Raw genomic sequence first — 19,455 nt, forward strand, 5'->3', positions numbered from 1 at the left:
GCAACCACGAAGAAGAAGAAAAACTACAACGAGGAAGAACCACGAACCACCAGGAGAATGAAGTAGATTACAAGGAGAATGAAGAAGACCATGACATGCGTCAAGGAGAATGAAGAAGCAGAAGGAGATCACCATGAGGAGGAAGAAGTGCAGCACGAAGGAAGAAGAAGCATTGTGGCGGGCTAAGAAGAAGACAAAAGAAGAAGAAGCGTCGCGGCAGGAAATAAATAGTGACTCATACGAACGAGTCACTTTAGCTTTTTATATCAAAATGGTGAAGGACGTTTTAGCCCTTTCACCAACGTTGCTAGGTGCCCCAGTAAAACTATTGAGTGCCCAAAGCAACACTCATGCTAACAAAATGAAGGAGAATGAAGAAGCATAAGGAGATCACCCAACAGAGAAATAAATAGTGACTCATACAGACGAGTCACTTTAGCTTTTTATATCAAAATGGTGAAGGACATTTTAGCCCTTTCACCAACGTTTCTAGGTGCCCCAGTACAACTATTGAGCCCCCAAAGCAACACTCATGCTATTATAGTATTGCCTAATTATGGCTCCTCTCTTCATCTCAATGCAAATGCTTCTTCAAGTCTTTAGCTGCATATTATTCCATGCAACAACAACAACCGTGACATGCACAACCTACCACCACAGCACCCCCAAAATAGTGTCTTCCAAAAACTCCTCTAACTGGGTGGAGCCCATCGGACACCAAGTAATCACCGTTGACGCTAATGGCAGAGGTCATTTTCGGTTAGTCCAAGCAACTGCGAATGCTGTCCCGGTGAACAATAGAAAAGGACATCCTTATTCAAATAAGTGTTGGATATTACATGTATTATTATTCTTCTACTAGCTAACTAATGCATGCTACAACTTTTTTTTAAAAATTATACTTGTACTTCCTATATTTTTCTCAAATTGCACATGATATTTTTTCTATTTTTTAATTTATATTACTTTTATTCTTCTTTCGTTAACGTCGTTAATTAATGTCAATTGAAATATGTGAGTAGACGAAATTACTTTAACATCTTTATTACACTCGCATACCCCATGTGTATTTCTCAAATTGTACCCGATATCCCTCCCTTTTTTACATCACCTTTACCCCCTTTTGTTGGGTTTTGTGGGTGCAAAGAGAAGGTGGTAGTGCTCGTACATATTATTCTTCTACTAGCTAACTAATACATGCTACAACTTTTTTTATAGTAAATTATACTTATACTTTCTATATTTTTTCTCAAATTGCATCCTATATTTCTTTTCTTTTTTATATTACTTTAATCCCCTTCTGTTAATATCGTTACCTAACGTTAATTGAAATATGTGAGCAGATGAAATTACTCTAACATCTTTGTTACACTCGTTCACCCCCTGTGTTTTTTTTTTTCAAATTCCACTTGATATCTCTCCTTTTTTTTTACATCACTTTTACCCTCACCCCATTTTGTTAACGTCGTTAACTAATGCCAATTGAAATATATGAGCAGATGAAATTACGCTAACATCTTTGTTAAATATTCAATAACAAATTAATAATTTATCATTTGAATGAATTTTTTCTTAAGGCAATAATAGTTTTTCCTTTAATATTTGACTCTTACTTTATTGTTGCTAACACTTGAAGAAGATGCAACTTTTGATTGATACATTAAACCAAACACCTAGCCATAAAAAATAAATATTTCAAAGAAAGAAATTAAGAACACTGACACAAACACAGGAGCAAAACAATAAAATTTGAAGCAAATGACCATATTCAATCGATAGTTATTGTCGAGAACACGCCCAACAAAAAATGCAGCAACCAAACGACCCAACACGCACCAAAGAAATTAAAATAAAAAAAAAGAAGAAGAAAGAAGGGTGTTAACGCATCGTACTAATAAGGTGAGTTCATGTCCAACAAAAAGCTGAGTTCATGTTTAATTAGAGAAAAAAGAAAAAGAAGGAAAAATGTTCAGATATTTTCATGTTGAAAATGATGTCATATCTTTTATGAAGTAAGAGGAAGAAGATGAGGATATTTTAAACATAATTTTTCATTAAAAGTCATGTGATCAACATGTGTATTTTCTGTTAAATTATTGAAGGATGTTTATGAGGAATAGAGTCTGGGTGTAATTTGACCTAAAAAAGTTAAGGGATTTTTTGTAGGGTGCAAAAAAGGAGGGATGTCGGATGCAATTTGAAAAAAACATAGGGGATGCGAGTGTGAGAAAAAAGATGAGTGTATTTTAAAAATAAATTTTTATTAAAAGTTACATAACTAGTATGAGTCTGGTTAAATTATTAAAAGGTGTTTAGGGGAAAGAGAGTTTGAGTATATCATGAGTTAAACAATTAAGAGATTTTTTGTAGAGTGTATTATGAACTAAACAATTAAAAAAAAATTTGTAAGAAGAAAAAAATGGAATGCGAGTTTAGTTTAATTTTTTTTTTATCGTGTCATGATTAGAGACTAATCCCATTTCCAATTATGTCCTATCTACTAATCCGAAGGTTTTCATATGTCATGGAAATTGAACACCAGATTTTTTATTGAATAAATTATTCGCATAACGTGGGAGCGCAAAATGCTTAAACTACAACTTGTTTATTCACTGTTAACTCACTCTTCACTAATAATAATTCGGACAATGAATCATATAATTAGTAACTAAATTTTGTTTTGTCCTATTAATAATGTTGTTGGGTTTTGTGGGTGCAGAGAGAAGGTGGTAGTGCCCGTGACGAAGCCGTACATTATGTTTCATGGCGCGGGAAGAGATGTGACAGTGATAGAATGGCATGATAGGGCTAGTGACCCTTGTCCCAACCGCCAACAACTGCATACTTACAGAACTGCTTCTGTTACTGTTTCTCTGCCAGGAATATCCGCATCAAGGTCAAATCAATTCAGCTCTATATCATGCTTCATTATTTCTCTTCTTAGTCACATTATATGACTAATTATCATACTTGTACTACTGTCTCTTTTATCTCTTTTTAGCTGTCAAATAGGTTTTTAGATGTCTACAAATATTATTTTATATGAATTCGTTAAAATGACACACCTGTTCTTCTTCTTGTTCTTCAATATGTCTTTTTTTGTAATTGTATTGTATTGTCACTATCGATATATTTATTAGCAGTTAGCAACTTTTTGTTCCATTTGTAAAGATTCTTTTTACTATAACACTACGGTTAAGTTTTCGTCAAATTTTAGACATCGATCGTATCTCATAATCATATGATATAGGAGTATATTTATTTTTTATTTCTCACTTAAATTTGATTTTTTCATAAACTTGTATATTAAAAAAATGTTTCACTAAAATCAAAGGAACTGTTGTACACAGAATAATTGTACAAAAATCATTTTCATGTTTGCAAAAAAACATTCCCTCCGGCCGGTATTCCCGCTTGTGTCCTTTGAAAAGTAGTAGGGTTTCGTATTAATATTTTTTTTGTTCTGGGTAAATGTGGAGTTTAATGTGCAAAACTTGAGTTGCGTTATAGCTAAGATGATATTATAAAGTCAATAATTAAGCCATAGATGGGTACATGGATTAATATTCCATGAATTACTTTATATTATTATGAACTTTGAATATTTGGAGTGCGATTCCTTTTCCGCCAAAGGTTTAGAAGCAATAATAAATTAATAGGAAATGGTGCAGAACACAGCACCGGCGCCAATGCCGGGAATGGAGGGGTGGCAAGCGGTGGCGTTTCGAATATCCGGCTGTGGATTCTACGGTGCACAAGACACTCTTTGCAACGATGCTGGCCGCCATTATTATTTCAAAGAATGTTACATCGAGGGCTCCATAGATTTCATTTTTGGCAATGGCAGGTCCATGTACAAGGTAATTCATTAATCAATTTCACTGGTGTTTGTGTATTTATATACTATTTTACCACTCTTCTTTAAATAAACCAAAATATCGTCTGCAGAAAATTATTTTCGTCACACTATTCTTATATCTTGTATATAGTGAAACGTACATTTCAATAAATTATTGTTCCATTTATCGAAAAAAAAAAACAAATTATTGTTGCATCTTTTTTATAGTAAGATCAGTAGTGTATAGCAGTTTTAAATTGGCTTAGGGTGTTAGTGGGGCACGACATGGTTGCATGAAAAAGGGTATGAGCTTTTTGCCAATTTGCCATATATTAATTATGTACCTTTAACCTTTGTTTCAGCAGACTCGTCACTTATCAAAATGTCAATATGTCACGCACTTTAGATTCTTGTCATTTTTTTTAAGCCGGGTGCAGATTTCTAACTTCTACAGCTTTTGGTTTCATAATGTCTGTGGTCGTTGTTTAGATATTTGGAATGCTTCATCACCCTTGGCTGTTTGCAAAGAGTCTTGATTATATATATAATGAAGACATCTAAACATAAATCACATTTCTTCCAAATTAATTTAACCAAAATCAAAATTTGTAAACGTTCATCCAAACAAGCACTTAGATCATGCAAATTTTTCTTTTGGCTATACTTCATAACAGACTTCTTTGTACGTGTTCATACTATATAATCCACTTTACTGATTCTCACTGCCTCAGGACTGTGTTCTTTGGAGTGTACAAATACCGGGGACCAGGAGCAGCGGCTATACGTGGAGTCCCATTGGCCCAAGAACTAGATTTAGAATCTGCCCATCCATTCCTGGTCCAAGAGTTTTGTCAATGGAAGACATTGGATTGCACCTTCTGATGCTTAGTTAACTGATATACCAATTGACCAAAGAAATAAAACTCCATAGGAAATTGCACAGCTACATTCTATCCAATATCATTGGTGTCATTATCTCCTTTTTTTTGTCCGAGTTTAACCATAGGAAATTTATTCATTCAATAAGAGTCCTTTCTTCTTGTTACCTAACTGACAAATATGCTCGATGGCCTGGTTTGTATACTGGTTATTCTTTGATCACTTTCAAATCCAATAAATTCTTAATTCTTTTATCATGAATAAATCTTTTTCGCCGTGTTTATCTTAATCCAATAAATTCTTTTATCACTTTCATATTCAGGGATCTCGAGAATGATAGGAAGTGATTGTCAAAAAATCAGAAAGCCAATTTTGTTTGCAACTAGCAACTCGTAATATAATTGCTAGCAGAAAATATTGATAGACAAGCCCTCATCATATACAACCTTAAAAAGAGGCTTTACTTGTGGGTTCCTCATAACCTTATAAAAAGTAGGAAAAAACATTGTAGCGCATAAAACTATTTTATTCTGACAAGTGAAAATTAAATATTCCTAAAAACCTGTAAACCAACAGCTGCAACATAGTAAAAGGGAAGAAATAGCTTCACATTATGGAACAATTTGGCTGAGTTTCAAGCATCTCTGGAGATCTGCAAAAAAAAATGTTCCTCAGTTGATGCCACATACAATAATGTAGTTTGAAAACAATGCGTATTTTCGCATGAGGGTCTTCTTTCAAGATAAGAAAATAAAGATTAATGTTACAAATACATAGTGTAATAAACAACAACACATGCCCTAAGCTTGCAAATTCAAGATTCCAAGGGGACTTACAGCTGGCCAAGACTGGCTAAATCGAAATCGGGAGCAAGCTCCTGGACGATATCATTTGGTGGCTGCCCACATTCTTGCATTTTCTGCATGAGCTCAACAATCTTGTTGAAGTTTCCGGGATCATTTTCGTAAACTTCATTAAGATTTCGTATCAGTTCATATTGGAGTGAATAGCGTTCATGTTCTTCTTTGCTTAAGCTGGATTTGTGCTCTTCCAACCACTTAGGATACTTTTCTGCTATTTCCTTCATTGGTTCATGAAGAATCTCCTTGGACAGAAGTTGATGCATCATGGTCTCCACAATAGATTCCATGTCCTAAACAAATTGATAACAGTATTAACATTAAATCCAGGAAAGGAAGTCATGACAAGGTCTTCTCACGATGAAGAATTACAAAATAGCACAGTAAGTAATTACATCTTTAATGACCTTCATCACAGCAAAAATTTATAACCAAACTTGGTGAATTATTTTGGTTTAGCTTGATTTGCTTCTCCCTCATCTCGTATTTCACAGAAGATATAATAGAGGCCAAGTTTGTAAATGAAAGCAATATTTGAGGCCTCAATGGTTGCTCTGCTCAACTATCATCCATCACTAATCACTTTTCCATGCAAACCTCAGCAAAAGTCACATCAAAGTTTTCATTCTCCTAATTAATATATTCCAACTTGAATTCTTCATATATTGTTGAACATCTTTAAGAAAAATAGAAGTTATCAATTGAATGTAAAAAACAAATTAAACAATTTGCAATCTTGACATACACCCATCTGAATGTAATATATAAACCAGAGAGGTGTTTCATTAAAAGTTAAGATCACTGCATTCTATTAAAGCAAAACTTGACATCCCCAAAATATGTGCAAAAATCTAGGATGAACTGAATTCGTAATTTCATAAGATATTCAAACTCAGAAATACATAACATAGTAAGTCATCACAATGGAAGTACAAACATAAGTTTGTAAAGTATGAGCACTCAGATTTTGTCATTACATAAAAAATAAGTAACCCCATTTTCAATTTAAATCATAAATGGAGAGCATAATGGAGTAAAGGCCATATATAAGCAATCAATATCCTTAATAAGGTAGGTTCTAGCAAGCATCAGTTCAAAAGCACCTCATAGGCGGACCACCTCAGAATACCAGCTATTAATGGTTAAGTTCTCCATTTTCATTATGCCTTCCCCCACCCTCTTCTCCCCCTAAATATATCAACATTGCAAGTTAATATTTAGGAAATGCATAAACAATTGTTTTAAGATGCAGGAAGAACACCCAATTACTTATAGAGTAGGAAAGAATCTCACTGAACAACATATGGTTTTGATCCTGGATGTTCATTTAACGCATCATAAACATAAAACTCGACACAATACAAATCCAAGAATTAAGTGGAGGTCAACAATTGACTTTTAGAAAATGATTGAAGGTAATTTGGGATTACAAGGTAGTACTAACCTCATTTGGGATGAGATGCCTAAGAATGTAACAAAGGCTGCTAATGCAGTCTTAGGTGAATCAAAAGATTTTGGACCGAAAGACAAGGAATTTTATTAAGAAATTGCATCTCAACCATATATCTATTTAATGATCTTACCTCTCACAATAGGACACTCCTCTCACCAGATAGATATGCATCTAATACCCGTATTGTATCGTATCAGTGCACCTTAGATGAAGCCCCTTAATAACCATCTCTTCACCACCAGTCCATACTTAACAAAGCACACACTTCTATCACAAACAGGACATGCCAAACAGGCCACAGCTCACGATTGTCCAATGCAGCAGCAGGAAAATTAATTACTATGAGTACAACACAACAAATGACACTATTGTCAAAATTTAATCTGTGTTCCAGTTTTCTAGAGTATCCATACCCAATAGTTCAGAGGACTAATCTCCACGGAGAGGACCGCAAAATATTTTTGCTACTAGCTTAGTGGGGCGTTTTCTTTCTAAAGACAGCGCATTGCGTGCTTCAACTCATGCCACTCTAAACTCTTGCTCTATTATATTTATCCTTTGTATTAAATGATAGTGTTTTTGATTCTATGCGAAATACTAGTGCTATGTTTGCTGTTTTGGTTTTCTAATTTTGTATCTAACACAACATTCTCAAACCATAAGACCACATGAGAAGATGCAAAACACAAACAACCACCCGTGAAATCCACAACCGATATTCACCTCACAACTAGATAACAAGACATACTTAAAAGCGCTTTGACAAGAGAAATAATAAATAACTGATATCAAATTCAAGAACAAACTGGTTAGAAGAAGTTAAAAAAAAAAAAAAGGAATACCTGAGAGCCAGCAAGCTGCTCAAATTGTTTGACCCAATCTTCCATCAAGGCATCCTTACCTAAATCATCGGCAGTGGGTGGGGATATAGACTCCAGCCCCTTCACAGCCTCTTTGGTCTGCTCCCTGAGCTTGTTGAGCGCCTCCGACACGTGGCTGTCTTTGGAAGCCTTCTGTTTCCCCTTTTTCTTCGTTCTCAAATCGGGTAAACCCATGCCCAATCCTTGAACCCCCGACGGCAAAGAAGGACTCTCCTTCTTGCTATTCGCAGTTGCTTCCCCACTACCAACACATCACATAAGGAGTTATAAGATGGGATAGAAGGTTAAGAGAGAAAAAAAGAGGGAAAAAATCGCGGGTTGGCTACCTTCTACTTACAAAATTAACATTCTAACAAACTAACATTTTGCCATGAAAAAAACTACCAACACATCACATAATAATAATTACACATAATAAGCAACCTTCAAGATTCAGTATAATAATAATTAAAATAAAATTGCAGGGACAAAGGGGAAAACCTTGGAGGGGGAGGATTGAGGTTGAAGGACTGAAAATCATCCAAAGCACCTGAAAATGATCGAATGGAGCAATCTCAGATAGAGAGTAAAAATAATTTAAAAATAGAGAGTAAGAAAGAGCGTACTATCGAGAAGTTGGTCAAGGTCTTGAGATGAGTCGGCCATGGTTGTCACCGCCACACAACGACGTTGCTACTACTGCCAATGGAATGAATTAAATACTCGCTTCCTATGTAATGCTGCTTCTCACTTCTCTTCTCATCCATATTAATATTTTTTTAATTTCTTTTACATTTTTTTCCCCTTCTTTATTACTATTTTAAAAGTGCGTAATTTAAAATTAAATATTATAAATGCTTTATTTCATTTTAAACTTTTTTAAATATTAATATTTTAGCCTGTATATGGTCAAAGATAAATATTTTTTCAAATAATTTAAGGAATTGCAAATAAATTAAAAATAATGAGTCATATTTTGTGGTTTATATAAATATGTAAAAATTAATAAAAGCCCGATAGGCCGGGCCGACCCACATGACCCGCGTGTTTTTTAACAGGTTAGTGCCGCTGTTGTCTTACTCCACAATCCACATTTTTGCAACTTATATATGCTTTATTTTTACCATTGTTCGTATTATTATTATGGAGGAACAGTGAGTTCTGTTGAAGTTTGGGTCCAAAGTTCTTTAAAATAGATTTCCAAAGTTCTTTAAAATAGATTTGTATGTAGTAGATTGATATTAGTGTCGAGAAGCTTGTGTTTTGTGTTTTGTGTTTCTGTGCTTTCAACTCACTATATGCACTATGCAGACTCTAGATTACTTGTTCAGTTTCTTGGTAGAATGAAATCAAAATGGGAGTTGGAACCTTCTTGGTTTCACGTTTATTCTTTACAACAGCATTGACTATCCTTATAATACAGTAGGGAGCTTTATTGAATATTTTTAAGGTCTCACCTACACTAGGAACATGTTAAATTCATTTTTTTTTCTTTTGTGCTTCACATGCTCAGTGTCATTTATACATTGTTTAAGATATTTTATATAAGCCTTTATTTGATAGAAATTGTTCTGTTTTTTTTTCTTTTTTTTTTCCAATGTACTTATATCCTGTAGTTATGTTTCATTATTTGATCAGAAACTTTCTTTTTGTACTTGAAAGATTCGTTGTATTCAAGTTAAAGGCAATTTTTTTCCCATATTTATATATGCAGGAGAATTTATATCTTTTAAATTCCAGATTTTACACGTTTGGACTATCAGTACCTGAGAATACTGGAGGCCTTCAGAGAACCACTTATGGATGAATATTGGAGGCCTTTAGAGAACTCATTGACTATTACTGAACAGACAACAACAGTAAGCACAATTATTTATGTTTTATGCTTCACTTCTCTTCATTGTACTTTTGTATATATTTTCTTATGGGCAAATGTTAATTGTTAACTTGTTATTTTTTATTAACAGCCATGATCTTTCTCCCTTCCCTTGTTTCTTAATTATTCAACCAATCTTTTATCTTCACTTCTATACATTACTCCCTTTTCTTGCCGTGTCTGGTGTCTGACACGACACCGACACCGACACGACATCGACGCCCGTGTCCGGATTGAATTTGATATGTTTGACAGGTGTTCACGTGTCCATGTCCGTGTTGTGTCCGGTGTCCGTGTCAGTGTCGGTGCTTCATAGGTCCTTATGAGCTAGATCATTGCATTGCATATTTTAATTTCAATTGGTAAAATTCAAATAAGGATGCATTTGTGCCAGAAAATTGTCTCTCAGTTGCGCATATTTTCAGTTCAAGTTGATCTTGATGAATTTTAGATTGTTGTTATCAAGTTTATGTTTTGGGCTGAATTTCTATTAAGCTTATCAAAGAATTTTGTCTTGCATGGTCTTTAAACGAGAACAAAGTGTGTGTAAAAATGAACTTTGAAAAAAGTAAACAAAAACTTCAGAAAAACTGTTAAAAAATTGTTTTAGGCCCAAAAATTCTAACCCAATATATGCCCAACTTGTTTTGAACCAAATCAACTAACCCACAACTAAAAAGATTTGAAACTTCCCTTAGTCGAAGGCTGAACACTAGGGATTAGGAGAGGAATTATTGTGATTGGATGGGCAATTTTGAGTCTGAGCTCGATCAAACTCAAATTGATGAGCAAATCCATCATCAAGGATATACTCAAGATACGAAGAAACAACCAGAGATTATGAGATGTTATGTAACGTTTTTTTAGAAAAATATGAAATAACCATGTAACATAATGATGCTAGTTAAACTAGCCATTATTCAAACTTTAAATTAGTCATGATTAAAACTAATCATTAGTTAAATTAGTCGTTGTTTAAACTAACTGTTAGTTAAATTTAAATTAGTCGTTATTCAAAATAATCATTATTCACACTTAGTCAAATTAGTCATTAGTTAAACTAGTCATTATTCTAATAACTATTAGTCAAATTAGTAGTTATTTAATTAGTTGTTGTATTGTCTCCCTGTATATTCTTAACATCTAAGATTTTCATACCTCTCAATTGTGCAAATGTGCAATCTTATTTCATTTCTTATCAAATTCTTTCAAAACTTTAAGTCTGCAGGTAACCTTCCACAATGGACTCCAGTGATTCAGACTTTGAAGAAATGCTTGAGTGGGAACTCAATGAAGATTTCATAAATGATGACCATCCATATTTACCCTCTTTTCATCCGAACACATCATCAGCTGCTAATGTTGAGCAAAAGGAAGGAAAAAGAAAGAGAAAATCAAAAGTAAATGAAGCATCTTCTTCTGCTAATGTTGAGCAAACTGTAATGCTAGAGATGCAAATGTCAAAAGTTCGCGTTATGACAGAATTGATACGTATGGGGAATGAAGAAATCAAATTAGTCAGCATTCCAAAATTATTGTTTTTGTTTCAATCATTATAAGATGTGTTTTATTTTGTTTTTTTTGTCTTTACAGTACTTTTAAATAACACTTGAATTTTTTTACAAGACGAAAATGAAAAAAAAAACTATAAATCACAGGAATGAAAAAAAAAAGCTTTTAAATTATTTATTTAAAATCCAAAACATATTTTATATATTGAAATTTTTTATTTATTATAATTTTTAATTATAATTCAATTCGTTTAGTAAAAAACTATTTATCTATACTATTTTCAATTAGTTTCTTGTACAAACAATCAACATTAATATTTATTAATTACAAGTTTCGTCAAGGTGCTTCTGTTCTAAAAAAAAAAAATAGTTGAATTTGTTTTAAAGGTGGGAGACATTAATAAATTGATAAAAAGATAAAAAAAAATCAAACTTAATTTTATATATGCAAAAATTACAATAAATTTATCCTTTGCAAATAATTTGATGACAAATTAATTACTAAATTTTATAACATAATATCAAATTTATTCTTAAAAATACAACACAATTTTATTGTTAACGGAGATAAGACCTGAAAAAAAAAAAGTGAAAACAACTCAACGGAGATAAGACTTGTCGGAGAGTGAGTAGGTTGTGGTCGGCGAGGGACTAGCACCAAGAAGCAAATGGCCGTTAGCATTGGCGTTGGCGCCACAAAAGCGATATCAATGGCAATAGCAGCGAGGCACCTCGGAACAAAACCTTACGCAGCAGCAGCAACAACAACGGCACTTGCTCTTCTCTCACTCCACAAACCTCTTTTCCTCCCTCATTCCTCTCCCTTCTCCTCTCGCCGCGCTTTCTGCGCCGCGACTCTTCGCACCGCCGATAACAGAGTGCAACAGTTCCGCAGGAAGCTTAGGGTTTCCGAAATCAAAGAAGGCGACGGCGCCGACGTGTTCGGCCGCAACCTCGTCGTGCAGGGCTGGGTCCGCACGCTACGCATTCAGAGTATCGTCACCTTCCTCGAGGCAAGACATTAGGCGAATTTATTTCTATTTTAATTAGCTATTCGTTTTTTTTTTAATTGACAAATGTTAGTTTGTTAGTTTTGTTCGAAGTGTTAGTTGGGGGATTCGAACCCGCTATTCGTACTTGCATTGCAATTACTGGTTAAGTAGTAATTTGTTGATTTTGTGTAGATTAACGACGGTTCTTGCCTTTCTAACATGCAATGTGTGTTGAATTCGGAGGCTGAAGGTTACGATCAGGTATGCTTGCTTTTTGCTATGTTGTTGTTGTTGTTTGTGGATTTCTATTTATTAGGTTTGGAGGTTGTTATTAGGTAGAATCTGGCTTGGTTACCACGGGTGCTTCAGTGTGGGTGCAAGGAGTTGTGGTGAAGAGTCAAGGATCGAAACAGAAGGTTGAATTGAAGGTCAACAAAATAGTACTGGTTAGTTCTCCTTCATTCTTAACAAAACACCATTTTTTTGTTATCTTTTAACATAGAGTAAATAGTAAATGCAGTTTTTATGCTGTCAACTAATCAGGAATTGCTGTGTATGGTTACATTTTCAGATTGGCAAGAGCGATCCCTCCTTTCCCATCCAAAAGAAAAGAGCCAGCAGAGAATTTCTAAGAACAAAAGCACATCTTCGTGCGAGGACAAATACTTTTGGTGCAGTATGGTTTCCCTTTTTTTTTGGGGGGGGGGGGGGGGCATATTTATACAATGCCTGCTGACACCTTTGCTTCATTATGCAAAAAGGAACGATTCATTAATCTGCTTTAGTTTCAATTTTGTCTTAAAATTCTTCAAATATTCTTGTTTTTCATCTATCCTATTATGTGATGCCAATTTCTAGATGATTGAGTGTGCAGCTGGTTTCCTGTCATTCATCATGAAGAATTTCTGTATGTTTGAGGGTGGGGGTGGGGGTAGGCATCTCCAAAATTTGATGCATTTTATTTACTGGTGGGATGTCATTGGTGTTGATCATGCTTCATGTGGAGTGCAAAAAATAGTCTGACCTAACTAGTTATTCTGTCTCTTCGATTAGTAGGAGTTCTAAGTAACGGTTATATGCTTAAAACTAACCATCAAGAAAATTTAATTACCACCTTATCAATTAAATTCATTGCTGCTACTTAGTAGCTTTGCAATTTATCTACCAAGAGGGTACTCAATCAGTTTACATAATCTTCATATGTTCATGCAGAAAATTTGTACATTGGCAATGAGTTTTTAGCTGCTGGTTGTTAATTTCCTTCCCCTTATGTTTTATTACATAAAATGTTTTGATTTTTAATGTACTTTATGCTTAAAAGTTTGACTGGGTATTAACTCATATAAGTTCTGTTACTATTTTCTTTTAGGAAATTACCTTATTTTATATTTTTACTATTATCATTTTCTTTTTGGGATGCAAAATGTATTCAGGTTGCGAGGGTTAGGAATGCATTGGCATATGCTACACATAAGTTCTTCCAAGAAAATGGGTTTGTATGGGTCTCCAGTCCTATCATCACAGCATCAGATTGCGAGGGAGCGGGTGAACAGTTTTGCGTTACTACCTTGGTATTCGCAATTTCACGAGCTACTTCCTTTTTATATTAATATTTTTTTTTTATCAAATTTTATGTTATTGATGCACTTTAATACTTAAGGGCTCAGTTCTCCCCTCCGCTTCCCTGTCCTACCAAAAAATCTCATTAGTAGGAAATCTGTTACAAAACCATGGTTGTGGGGGAAGCAGTCCTGCATTCCAAATTACTTTGAAATAGACAAGAAGTAACTCATGCAATTCACATTATAGGGCAAACTAAATCTTTAAAAGTGGATGTTATATTATCCTTTACTTTTAGGCTTTGAGCAGAAGGTTTGGTTTTATCCTAGATTCTGGAGTAGGAGGGGACCTCTGGCCTCTGGGGATGCTGCTCTTTTTGGCTTATGGAAAAACACTGGTTAATATTAATTTAGCAACAACAACAACCAAATCTCATTATGTGCAATCAGCCACATTTGTCAATCAACATCATTGAACTCTATCAAACACAAAATTTTTAGTAAAACTATTTGGAGCAAAGCCTTTTGAATGGTTTTTCCTAATGTTTTCGTACATGTAGTCACTCTTGTCTGGAAAATATTCTCAATACTTAAAATTTTTTCAAAATTAACAAATCTTATTCAGTCAGAATTTATTTGAATTCTTTACTATATCTAGTTTTTGAACTTTATCTTTAAATTCTACAGAGGACATGCTGAGTTTATTACTTTGTTTAGTCAGTACTCAGTAGTCACTACTAGTGGTCCTTTGATAAATTTTTTCCCTCAACAAAGGAAGTTTGTTTCCGTAATTTAAAAATGGTGCAATGATAGTGTTGTAACTCATAAGTCTGTTAAGCATTGATTTCTTGTCTTATTAAGCATTTAGTTTTAGGTTTTTCTCTCTTCAATTTACAGATACCAAGTTCTCATGAAACTACTGATTCTCCTGTTGATGCTATTCCAAAAACAAATGACGGATTAATTGACTGGTCACAAGTGAGTTAGATTAATGTCCCTACTATTTTGATTCAAGTTTTCAATATTCAACAAGTGTGCAAGTTGGTTATTGTATTTTATGTACTCATCTGAAGCATTCTGTGCATCAGGATTTCTTTGGAAAACCCGCATTCTTGACTGTTTCAGGTCAACTCAATGGTGAAACTTATGCTACTTCTCTCTCTGATGTACATACATCATCTTCTCTCTCTAATTTTTAGTAGTTGTTTTTGTCTTCTTTAAAATCTAGTATTTCAGAATTGATAATTGAATTAAACTTTGAATCTTGTACTTATGAAGGTGTATACATTTGGTCCCACATTCCGAGCAGAAAATTCTAACACTTCTAGGCACTTGGCTGAATTTTGGGTCAGTGATTTCTTTTTATGTGTTCAATTTGAATAAACAGGAAGCTGGTGTAGGCATTTCTTTTTGTTTCTAAGCTACTCTGTCTTTCTTATTAGTTGTTGTTATGCATGTGTAATGGAACAATAATTAAAGGACATGTATCACATTGTTTGTTCAGATGATTGAACCGGAGCTTGCATTTGCTGATCTAAATGATGACATGGCTTGTGCAACTGCTTATCTCCAGTTTGTAGTATGTTACATTCCACTAATACTACAAAGTTGTTATGGCCTTTAGATTATTTCTGCAAAGCTTAATTTTATATTATGATTTATTTTTTCATATTAAAGTTTGTGTTGTTTATGTATTTGTTTCTTGAAGATAAGACATGTTCTCGATAATTGCAAGGAAGACATGGAGTTTTTCGATACATGGATTAATAAAGGAATCATTGATCGCTTGAGTGTATGAGTTCTCAGTGTAACCATCATATTGCTGCCCTTTATCTGATTTATACTTGAGCATATTAATTTTAATCATCAGTTTGATCTCTTATATTATTTTGATGTCATCATAAAAAAGGATGTAGCAGATAAAGATGTTGTGCAAATAACCTACACTGAAGCGATAGATCTGCTGTCAGGAGCAAATAAGAAATTTGAATTCCCGGTAACTCACTAATATAGATTTTTTTTTTTCATTTTCAGTAATCCTGTTGAATGTGCAGTTTCTCTTGTCCTGTGCTTTTGTTTTATTCTATCCTATGACCATTTTTTAAAATCAAACATGAAACAAGTATTTTTGTGCTGTAAAGTGTTTATTGTTTAGCAAATCAAGCACACCAAGAGGATGTCTTGTAACTTCTCTTTTATTTGCTACCCACCATCCCTTGGACATTCCCCTTCCAATTCTAATCTGCATTTCATTCAGAACCTGTCATCTGCTAAAATCATTATTCCCAATGTTGTTCATTGATCCTTGTATTTGGCTCTGACTAATGTGACTCAAGCTTTATTGCCATTGTTGTATAATGTTGAAATGTAATCAGGAAAATTTCCTATAGTTAAGCTGAAGATCATTCTTGTATTAGCCCAAATATTTATGTTGATTTGCATTTCTTAAAATTAGACAAATTTGATGTGATTTAATTTGATTTGTATAATTTTTATTCTCTTTTATTTCCTTAACTAGGTGAAATAAAGTCTATAAATATCACATGTAATCTCGGTAAACACAAGTCAAAAATACAATTCAGATGCATTCCTTTCATGTCTTCCTTTCAACATATAAGCTTGTCTGTATTTGACATATTTTTCTACTTGCATTCACAGGTGAAATGGGGTAGTGATCTTCAGAGTGAACATGAGCGTTATATAACTGAAGAGGCATTCAGTGGATGCCCAGTGATAATTAGAGACTATCCAAAGGCATGCTACTTTTCCCCTCATCTTCTGGACATGGCATATGGAAAACATTAGAGGATGGCATTCTAAATATTTTTTATAGTGAGTGTCAGTGTAAAAGAAAAACCAACAACTTTTGACCATGGAGGCAAGATATAAAATCCACAAAATCTGAAAGAAGTGGCCGAGAAAATAGAGTAGAAGTAACATTCTTCCAAACTTTTTTTCTTGTGCTCAATTTATGCCCCTTCTGCTTTCCCTGCTCAAAAACTATAAAGGAAAAAAAATGCAAAATTTTACCTTCGGTTTATCATGTTTTTTACTGAGGTCACCAAACACTTAAGTTGTATGAAATGAACCAATGATCAAGATTTATTGACACTCTTACTAAATATGCTCCACACACACACACACACACACATATCGGACCAAATGAAATAAAGTTGTTGAATTTAATATTTTCAGGATATTAAAGCATTCTATATGCGACAGAATGATGATGGACGGACAGTTGCAGCCATGGACATGTTGGTTCCAGGGGTAATCTATAATATATCTTCGTTACTATTGGCATCAAGTAGTGTTTGTGAATTGCAAATTTTCAGTACATAAAAAAAAGAACCTTGTGTCAGAATGTTATTAAGCTGAGGCCTGGTATGTTTGCCTGATAGGATAACATGGGAGTTGTACGGTATATAGCTCTTTGGTTTGGGGTTGGTTCAAGCCTTGTGATTATATACCAGTATTATGTTCTTATTTATGGACAATGCAAACTTATGAACATGTCCTTATGATGTGTTGGTCTCTTTGTTAGATTGGTGAACTTATTGGTGGAAGCCAAAGAGAAGAAAGGCTTGAGTATCTAGAAGCTCGTTTAGATGATTTAAAGCTGAATAAGGATGCATATTGGTGGTATCTTGATTTGCGTCGATATGGTTCAGGTCAGATGTCTTCCCCTTTGAGCCTCTTTCCCTATTTGAACCACACTGTATAAGACAAAAAACATTTTCAAAATAATAGATTACGAGCTTTCTTTCTCTTTTATTTCAACGGTTTCATTCCATCTTTTGGGTCTTTTGCCCTAGCCTAAAATTATCTGTCATTTAATTCCAAAATAAAAATAAAAAAATATCTCATTTCCCAAATCATCTACAATATGATCATCAAGTTAGAGTATATAAAACAGTTACAGAATTCATACTTATGTTAGGGTCTTTTGTAAAGACAAACATTTCTTTGAGGAATTAATTTGTTGATAGAAATCTTCAGAAGACTAATGGGTGACCCCATTCTTGTATCAATTTAGGGGTTCGTTCTTATTTGTACTTTTTTAACTCATGGTATTGGCATGATACGGTGTCTTCTTGAATGCAGTACCTCATGCAGGCTTTGGTTTGGGGTTTGAAAGACTTGTCCAATTTGCAACAGGAATGGACAATATAAGGGACGTTATTCCTTTTCCTCGAACACCTGGCTCGGCTGAGTTTTAGACCTTGCAGATATAAGCACTTCACTTCACATTCATTTGTACGATTCAAACTGTATTTTAGGCAATAAAGTATCTTGAGTCTTTCCTTTTCTTCTTTTTGTTTTGAAAAAGAAAACTGCTTGCTTCTAAATGAAGTATTTATACATTATGAATTTAGTAGAATGGAATTTTGAGGCAATATAATGGTGTCTTCCCCACATTGAGCGTAGACATTATCAGATTGTGTTGGATATTCATGATATGTAGAAATTGGATCCTCTCCAGCATCATTTTCTGCCCTTGGATGTAATTATATGGATGAAATTAAAAGTTAAAAGTCACTTAAAAACGAAAGGATCCACATTCTGATAATATGAAGTTTATCCGTATTGGTGACTGGATTGATTGAGTACCATGCAATAGAACCTCACCGCTTATGCTTCAATAGATTTAAAATCGAATAAAAAAATAGAATTAGGGTATCTTTGAATAAACTTCTCCACAAATTATTTAAGAGAAGTAAGAAGGGTAAATAAAGTATTTTTTCCATAAGTTAATACTTAATTATTGCATAAATTAGAAATAAGCTTTTAAAGTAGTTGATGCGAGAGAACTTTTATTTATTTATATACATAAAGTAACTTTTATCTTAAAAGTGTTTAAGGAGAAATTTATTCAAACATCTTACTTACATCCATATCAAGCATGTGGTTTTAAAATGAATTCAACGATGACGTGTATCGATGCGGAATAAATGGAATGATTAATGTAATCAAAATAAATGTTATACGTTCTGTTAACAAAATTAATCCAAACGTCAAAAATGACTTTTTGTATATTGACTAATGCTTGACTAATTTGATACAGAAATTGGGAACAAGCACAAAAACAAAATTATAAGAAATAGAAAAACAGAACACAACGGAATTGATGTTTAAAACCCCTTTTCAGTTAAGTATTTACTCTCAAAATGACAACAAATGGCAAAAAGTGTCATAAATAAGAAAACCCAAAATATAGATTTATGCAAATCTTGAACTAGGAACAGATAATATGCAATTAAGCAATCACTAATAGAACCTCTGACCTATCTATATGAGGCAAATTTATTGTAGAGGGCTTGTTTTAAAAACAATTTATCAAACGGGGTCTGTTTTAAAACAAATTGTAAGGGAGGTCTCTTCTTTACGTGGGTGTCGCCATTATTACTGACATGAAGCTTGTAACGCCACTGGCAATGACGGGATTAACGGATGTCGCCATTGGCAGCAGTGGGACGGGGTATGACTCAGCCTAAACCGCCATTCGTACTGGCGGGACAGGCTGAGTAGGAGAGAGGAGCATGTAACGCCAATGGGACTGGCGGGACATGCTGAAGCCATGCCGCCGTTGGTGCTGGCGGGACATGCCTACATGGACAGTCCCGCCA

At 34.1% G+C, this 19,455-nt stretch overlaps 2 protein-coding genes and 1 pseudogene across 2 annotated transcripts; 2 read left to right on the plus strand and 1 right to left on the minus strand.

Moving 5' to 3' along the window:
* Positions 1 to 556: 556 nt before the first annotated feature.
* Positions 557 to 4,720, plus strand: LOC114413826 (annotated as a pseudogene).
* Positions 4,721 to 5,087: 367 nt separating this feature from the next.
* On the minus strand, positions 5,088 to 8,641 carry LOC114412166 (peroxisome biogenesis protein 19-2-like). The gene is made up of 5 exons (XM_028375961.1): positions 8,517 to 8,641; positions 8,392 to 8,440; positions 7,873 to 8,152; positions 5,554 to 5,870; positions 5,088 to 5,369 (listed from the first exon to the last, which is right to left on the minus strand). Exons 1-5 carry the CDS (start codon positions 8,554 to 8,556, stop codon positions 5,324 to 5,326), a joined length of 732 nt encoding a protein of 243 aa, XP_028231762.1. The 5' UTR covers positions 8,557 to 8,641; the 3' UTR covers positions 5,088 to 5,323.
* A 3,200-nt stretch (positions 8,642 to 11,841) lies between these two features.
* LOC114412167 (asparagine--tRNA ligase, chloroplastic/mitochondrial-like) lies at positions 11,842 to 18,262 on the plus strand. Its single transcript, XM_028375962.1, has 15 exons — positions 11,842 to 12,290; positions 12,462 to 12,530; positions 12,605 to 12,715; positions 12,841 to 12,945; positions 13,703 to 13,840; positions 14,726 to 14,806; positions 14,917 to 14,994; positions 15,107 to 15,175; positions 15,333 to 15,407; positions 15,537 to 15,620; positions 15,738 to 15,824; positions 16,487 to 16,582; positions 17,024 to 17,098; positions 17,373 to 17,499; positions 17,933 to 18,262. Exons 1-15 carry the CDS (start codon positions 11,946 to 11,948, stop codon positions 18,046 to 18,048), a joined length of 1,656 nt encoding a protein of 551 aa, XP_028231763.1. The 5' UTR covers positions 11,842 to 11,945; the 3' UTR covers positions 18,049 to 18,262.
* The last annotated feature ends 1,193 nt before the right edge of the window (positions 18,263 to 19,455 follow it).

Source organism: Glycine soja, chromosome 5 (assembly GCF_004193775.1).
Source record: "Glycine soja cultivar W05 chromosome 5, ASM419377v2, whole genome shotgun sequence".
Taxonomy (NCBI): Eukaryota; Viridiplantae; Streptophyta; class Magnoliopsida; order Fabales; family Fabaceae; genus Glycine; species Glycine soja.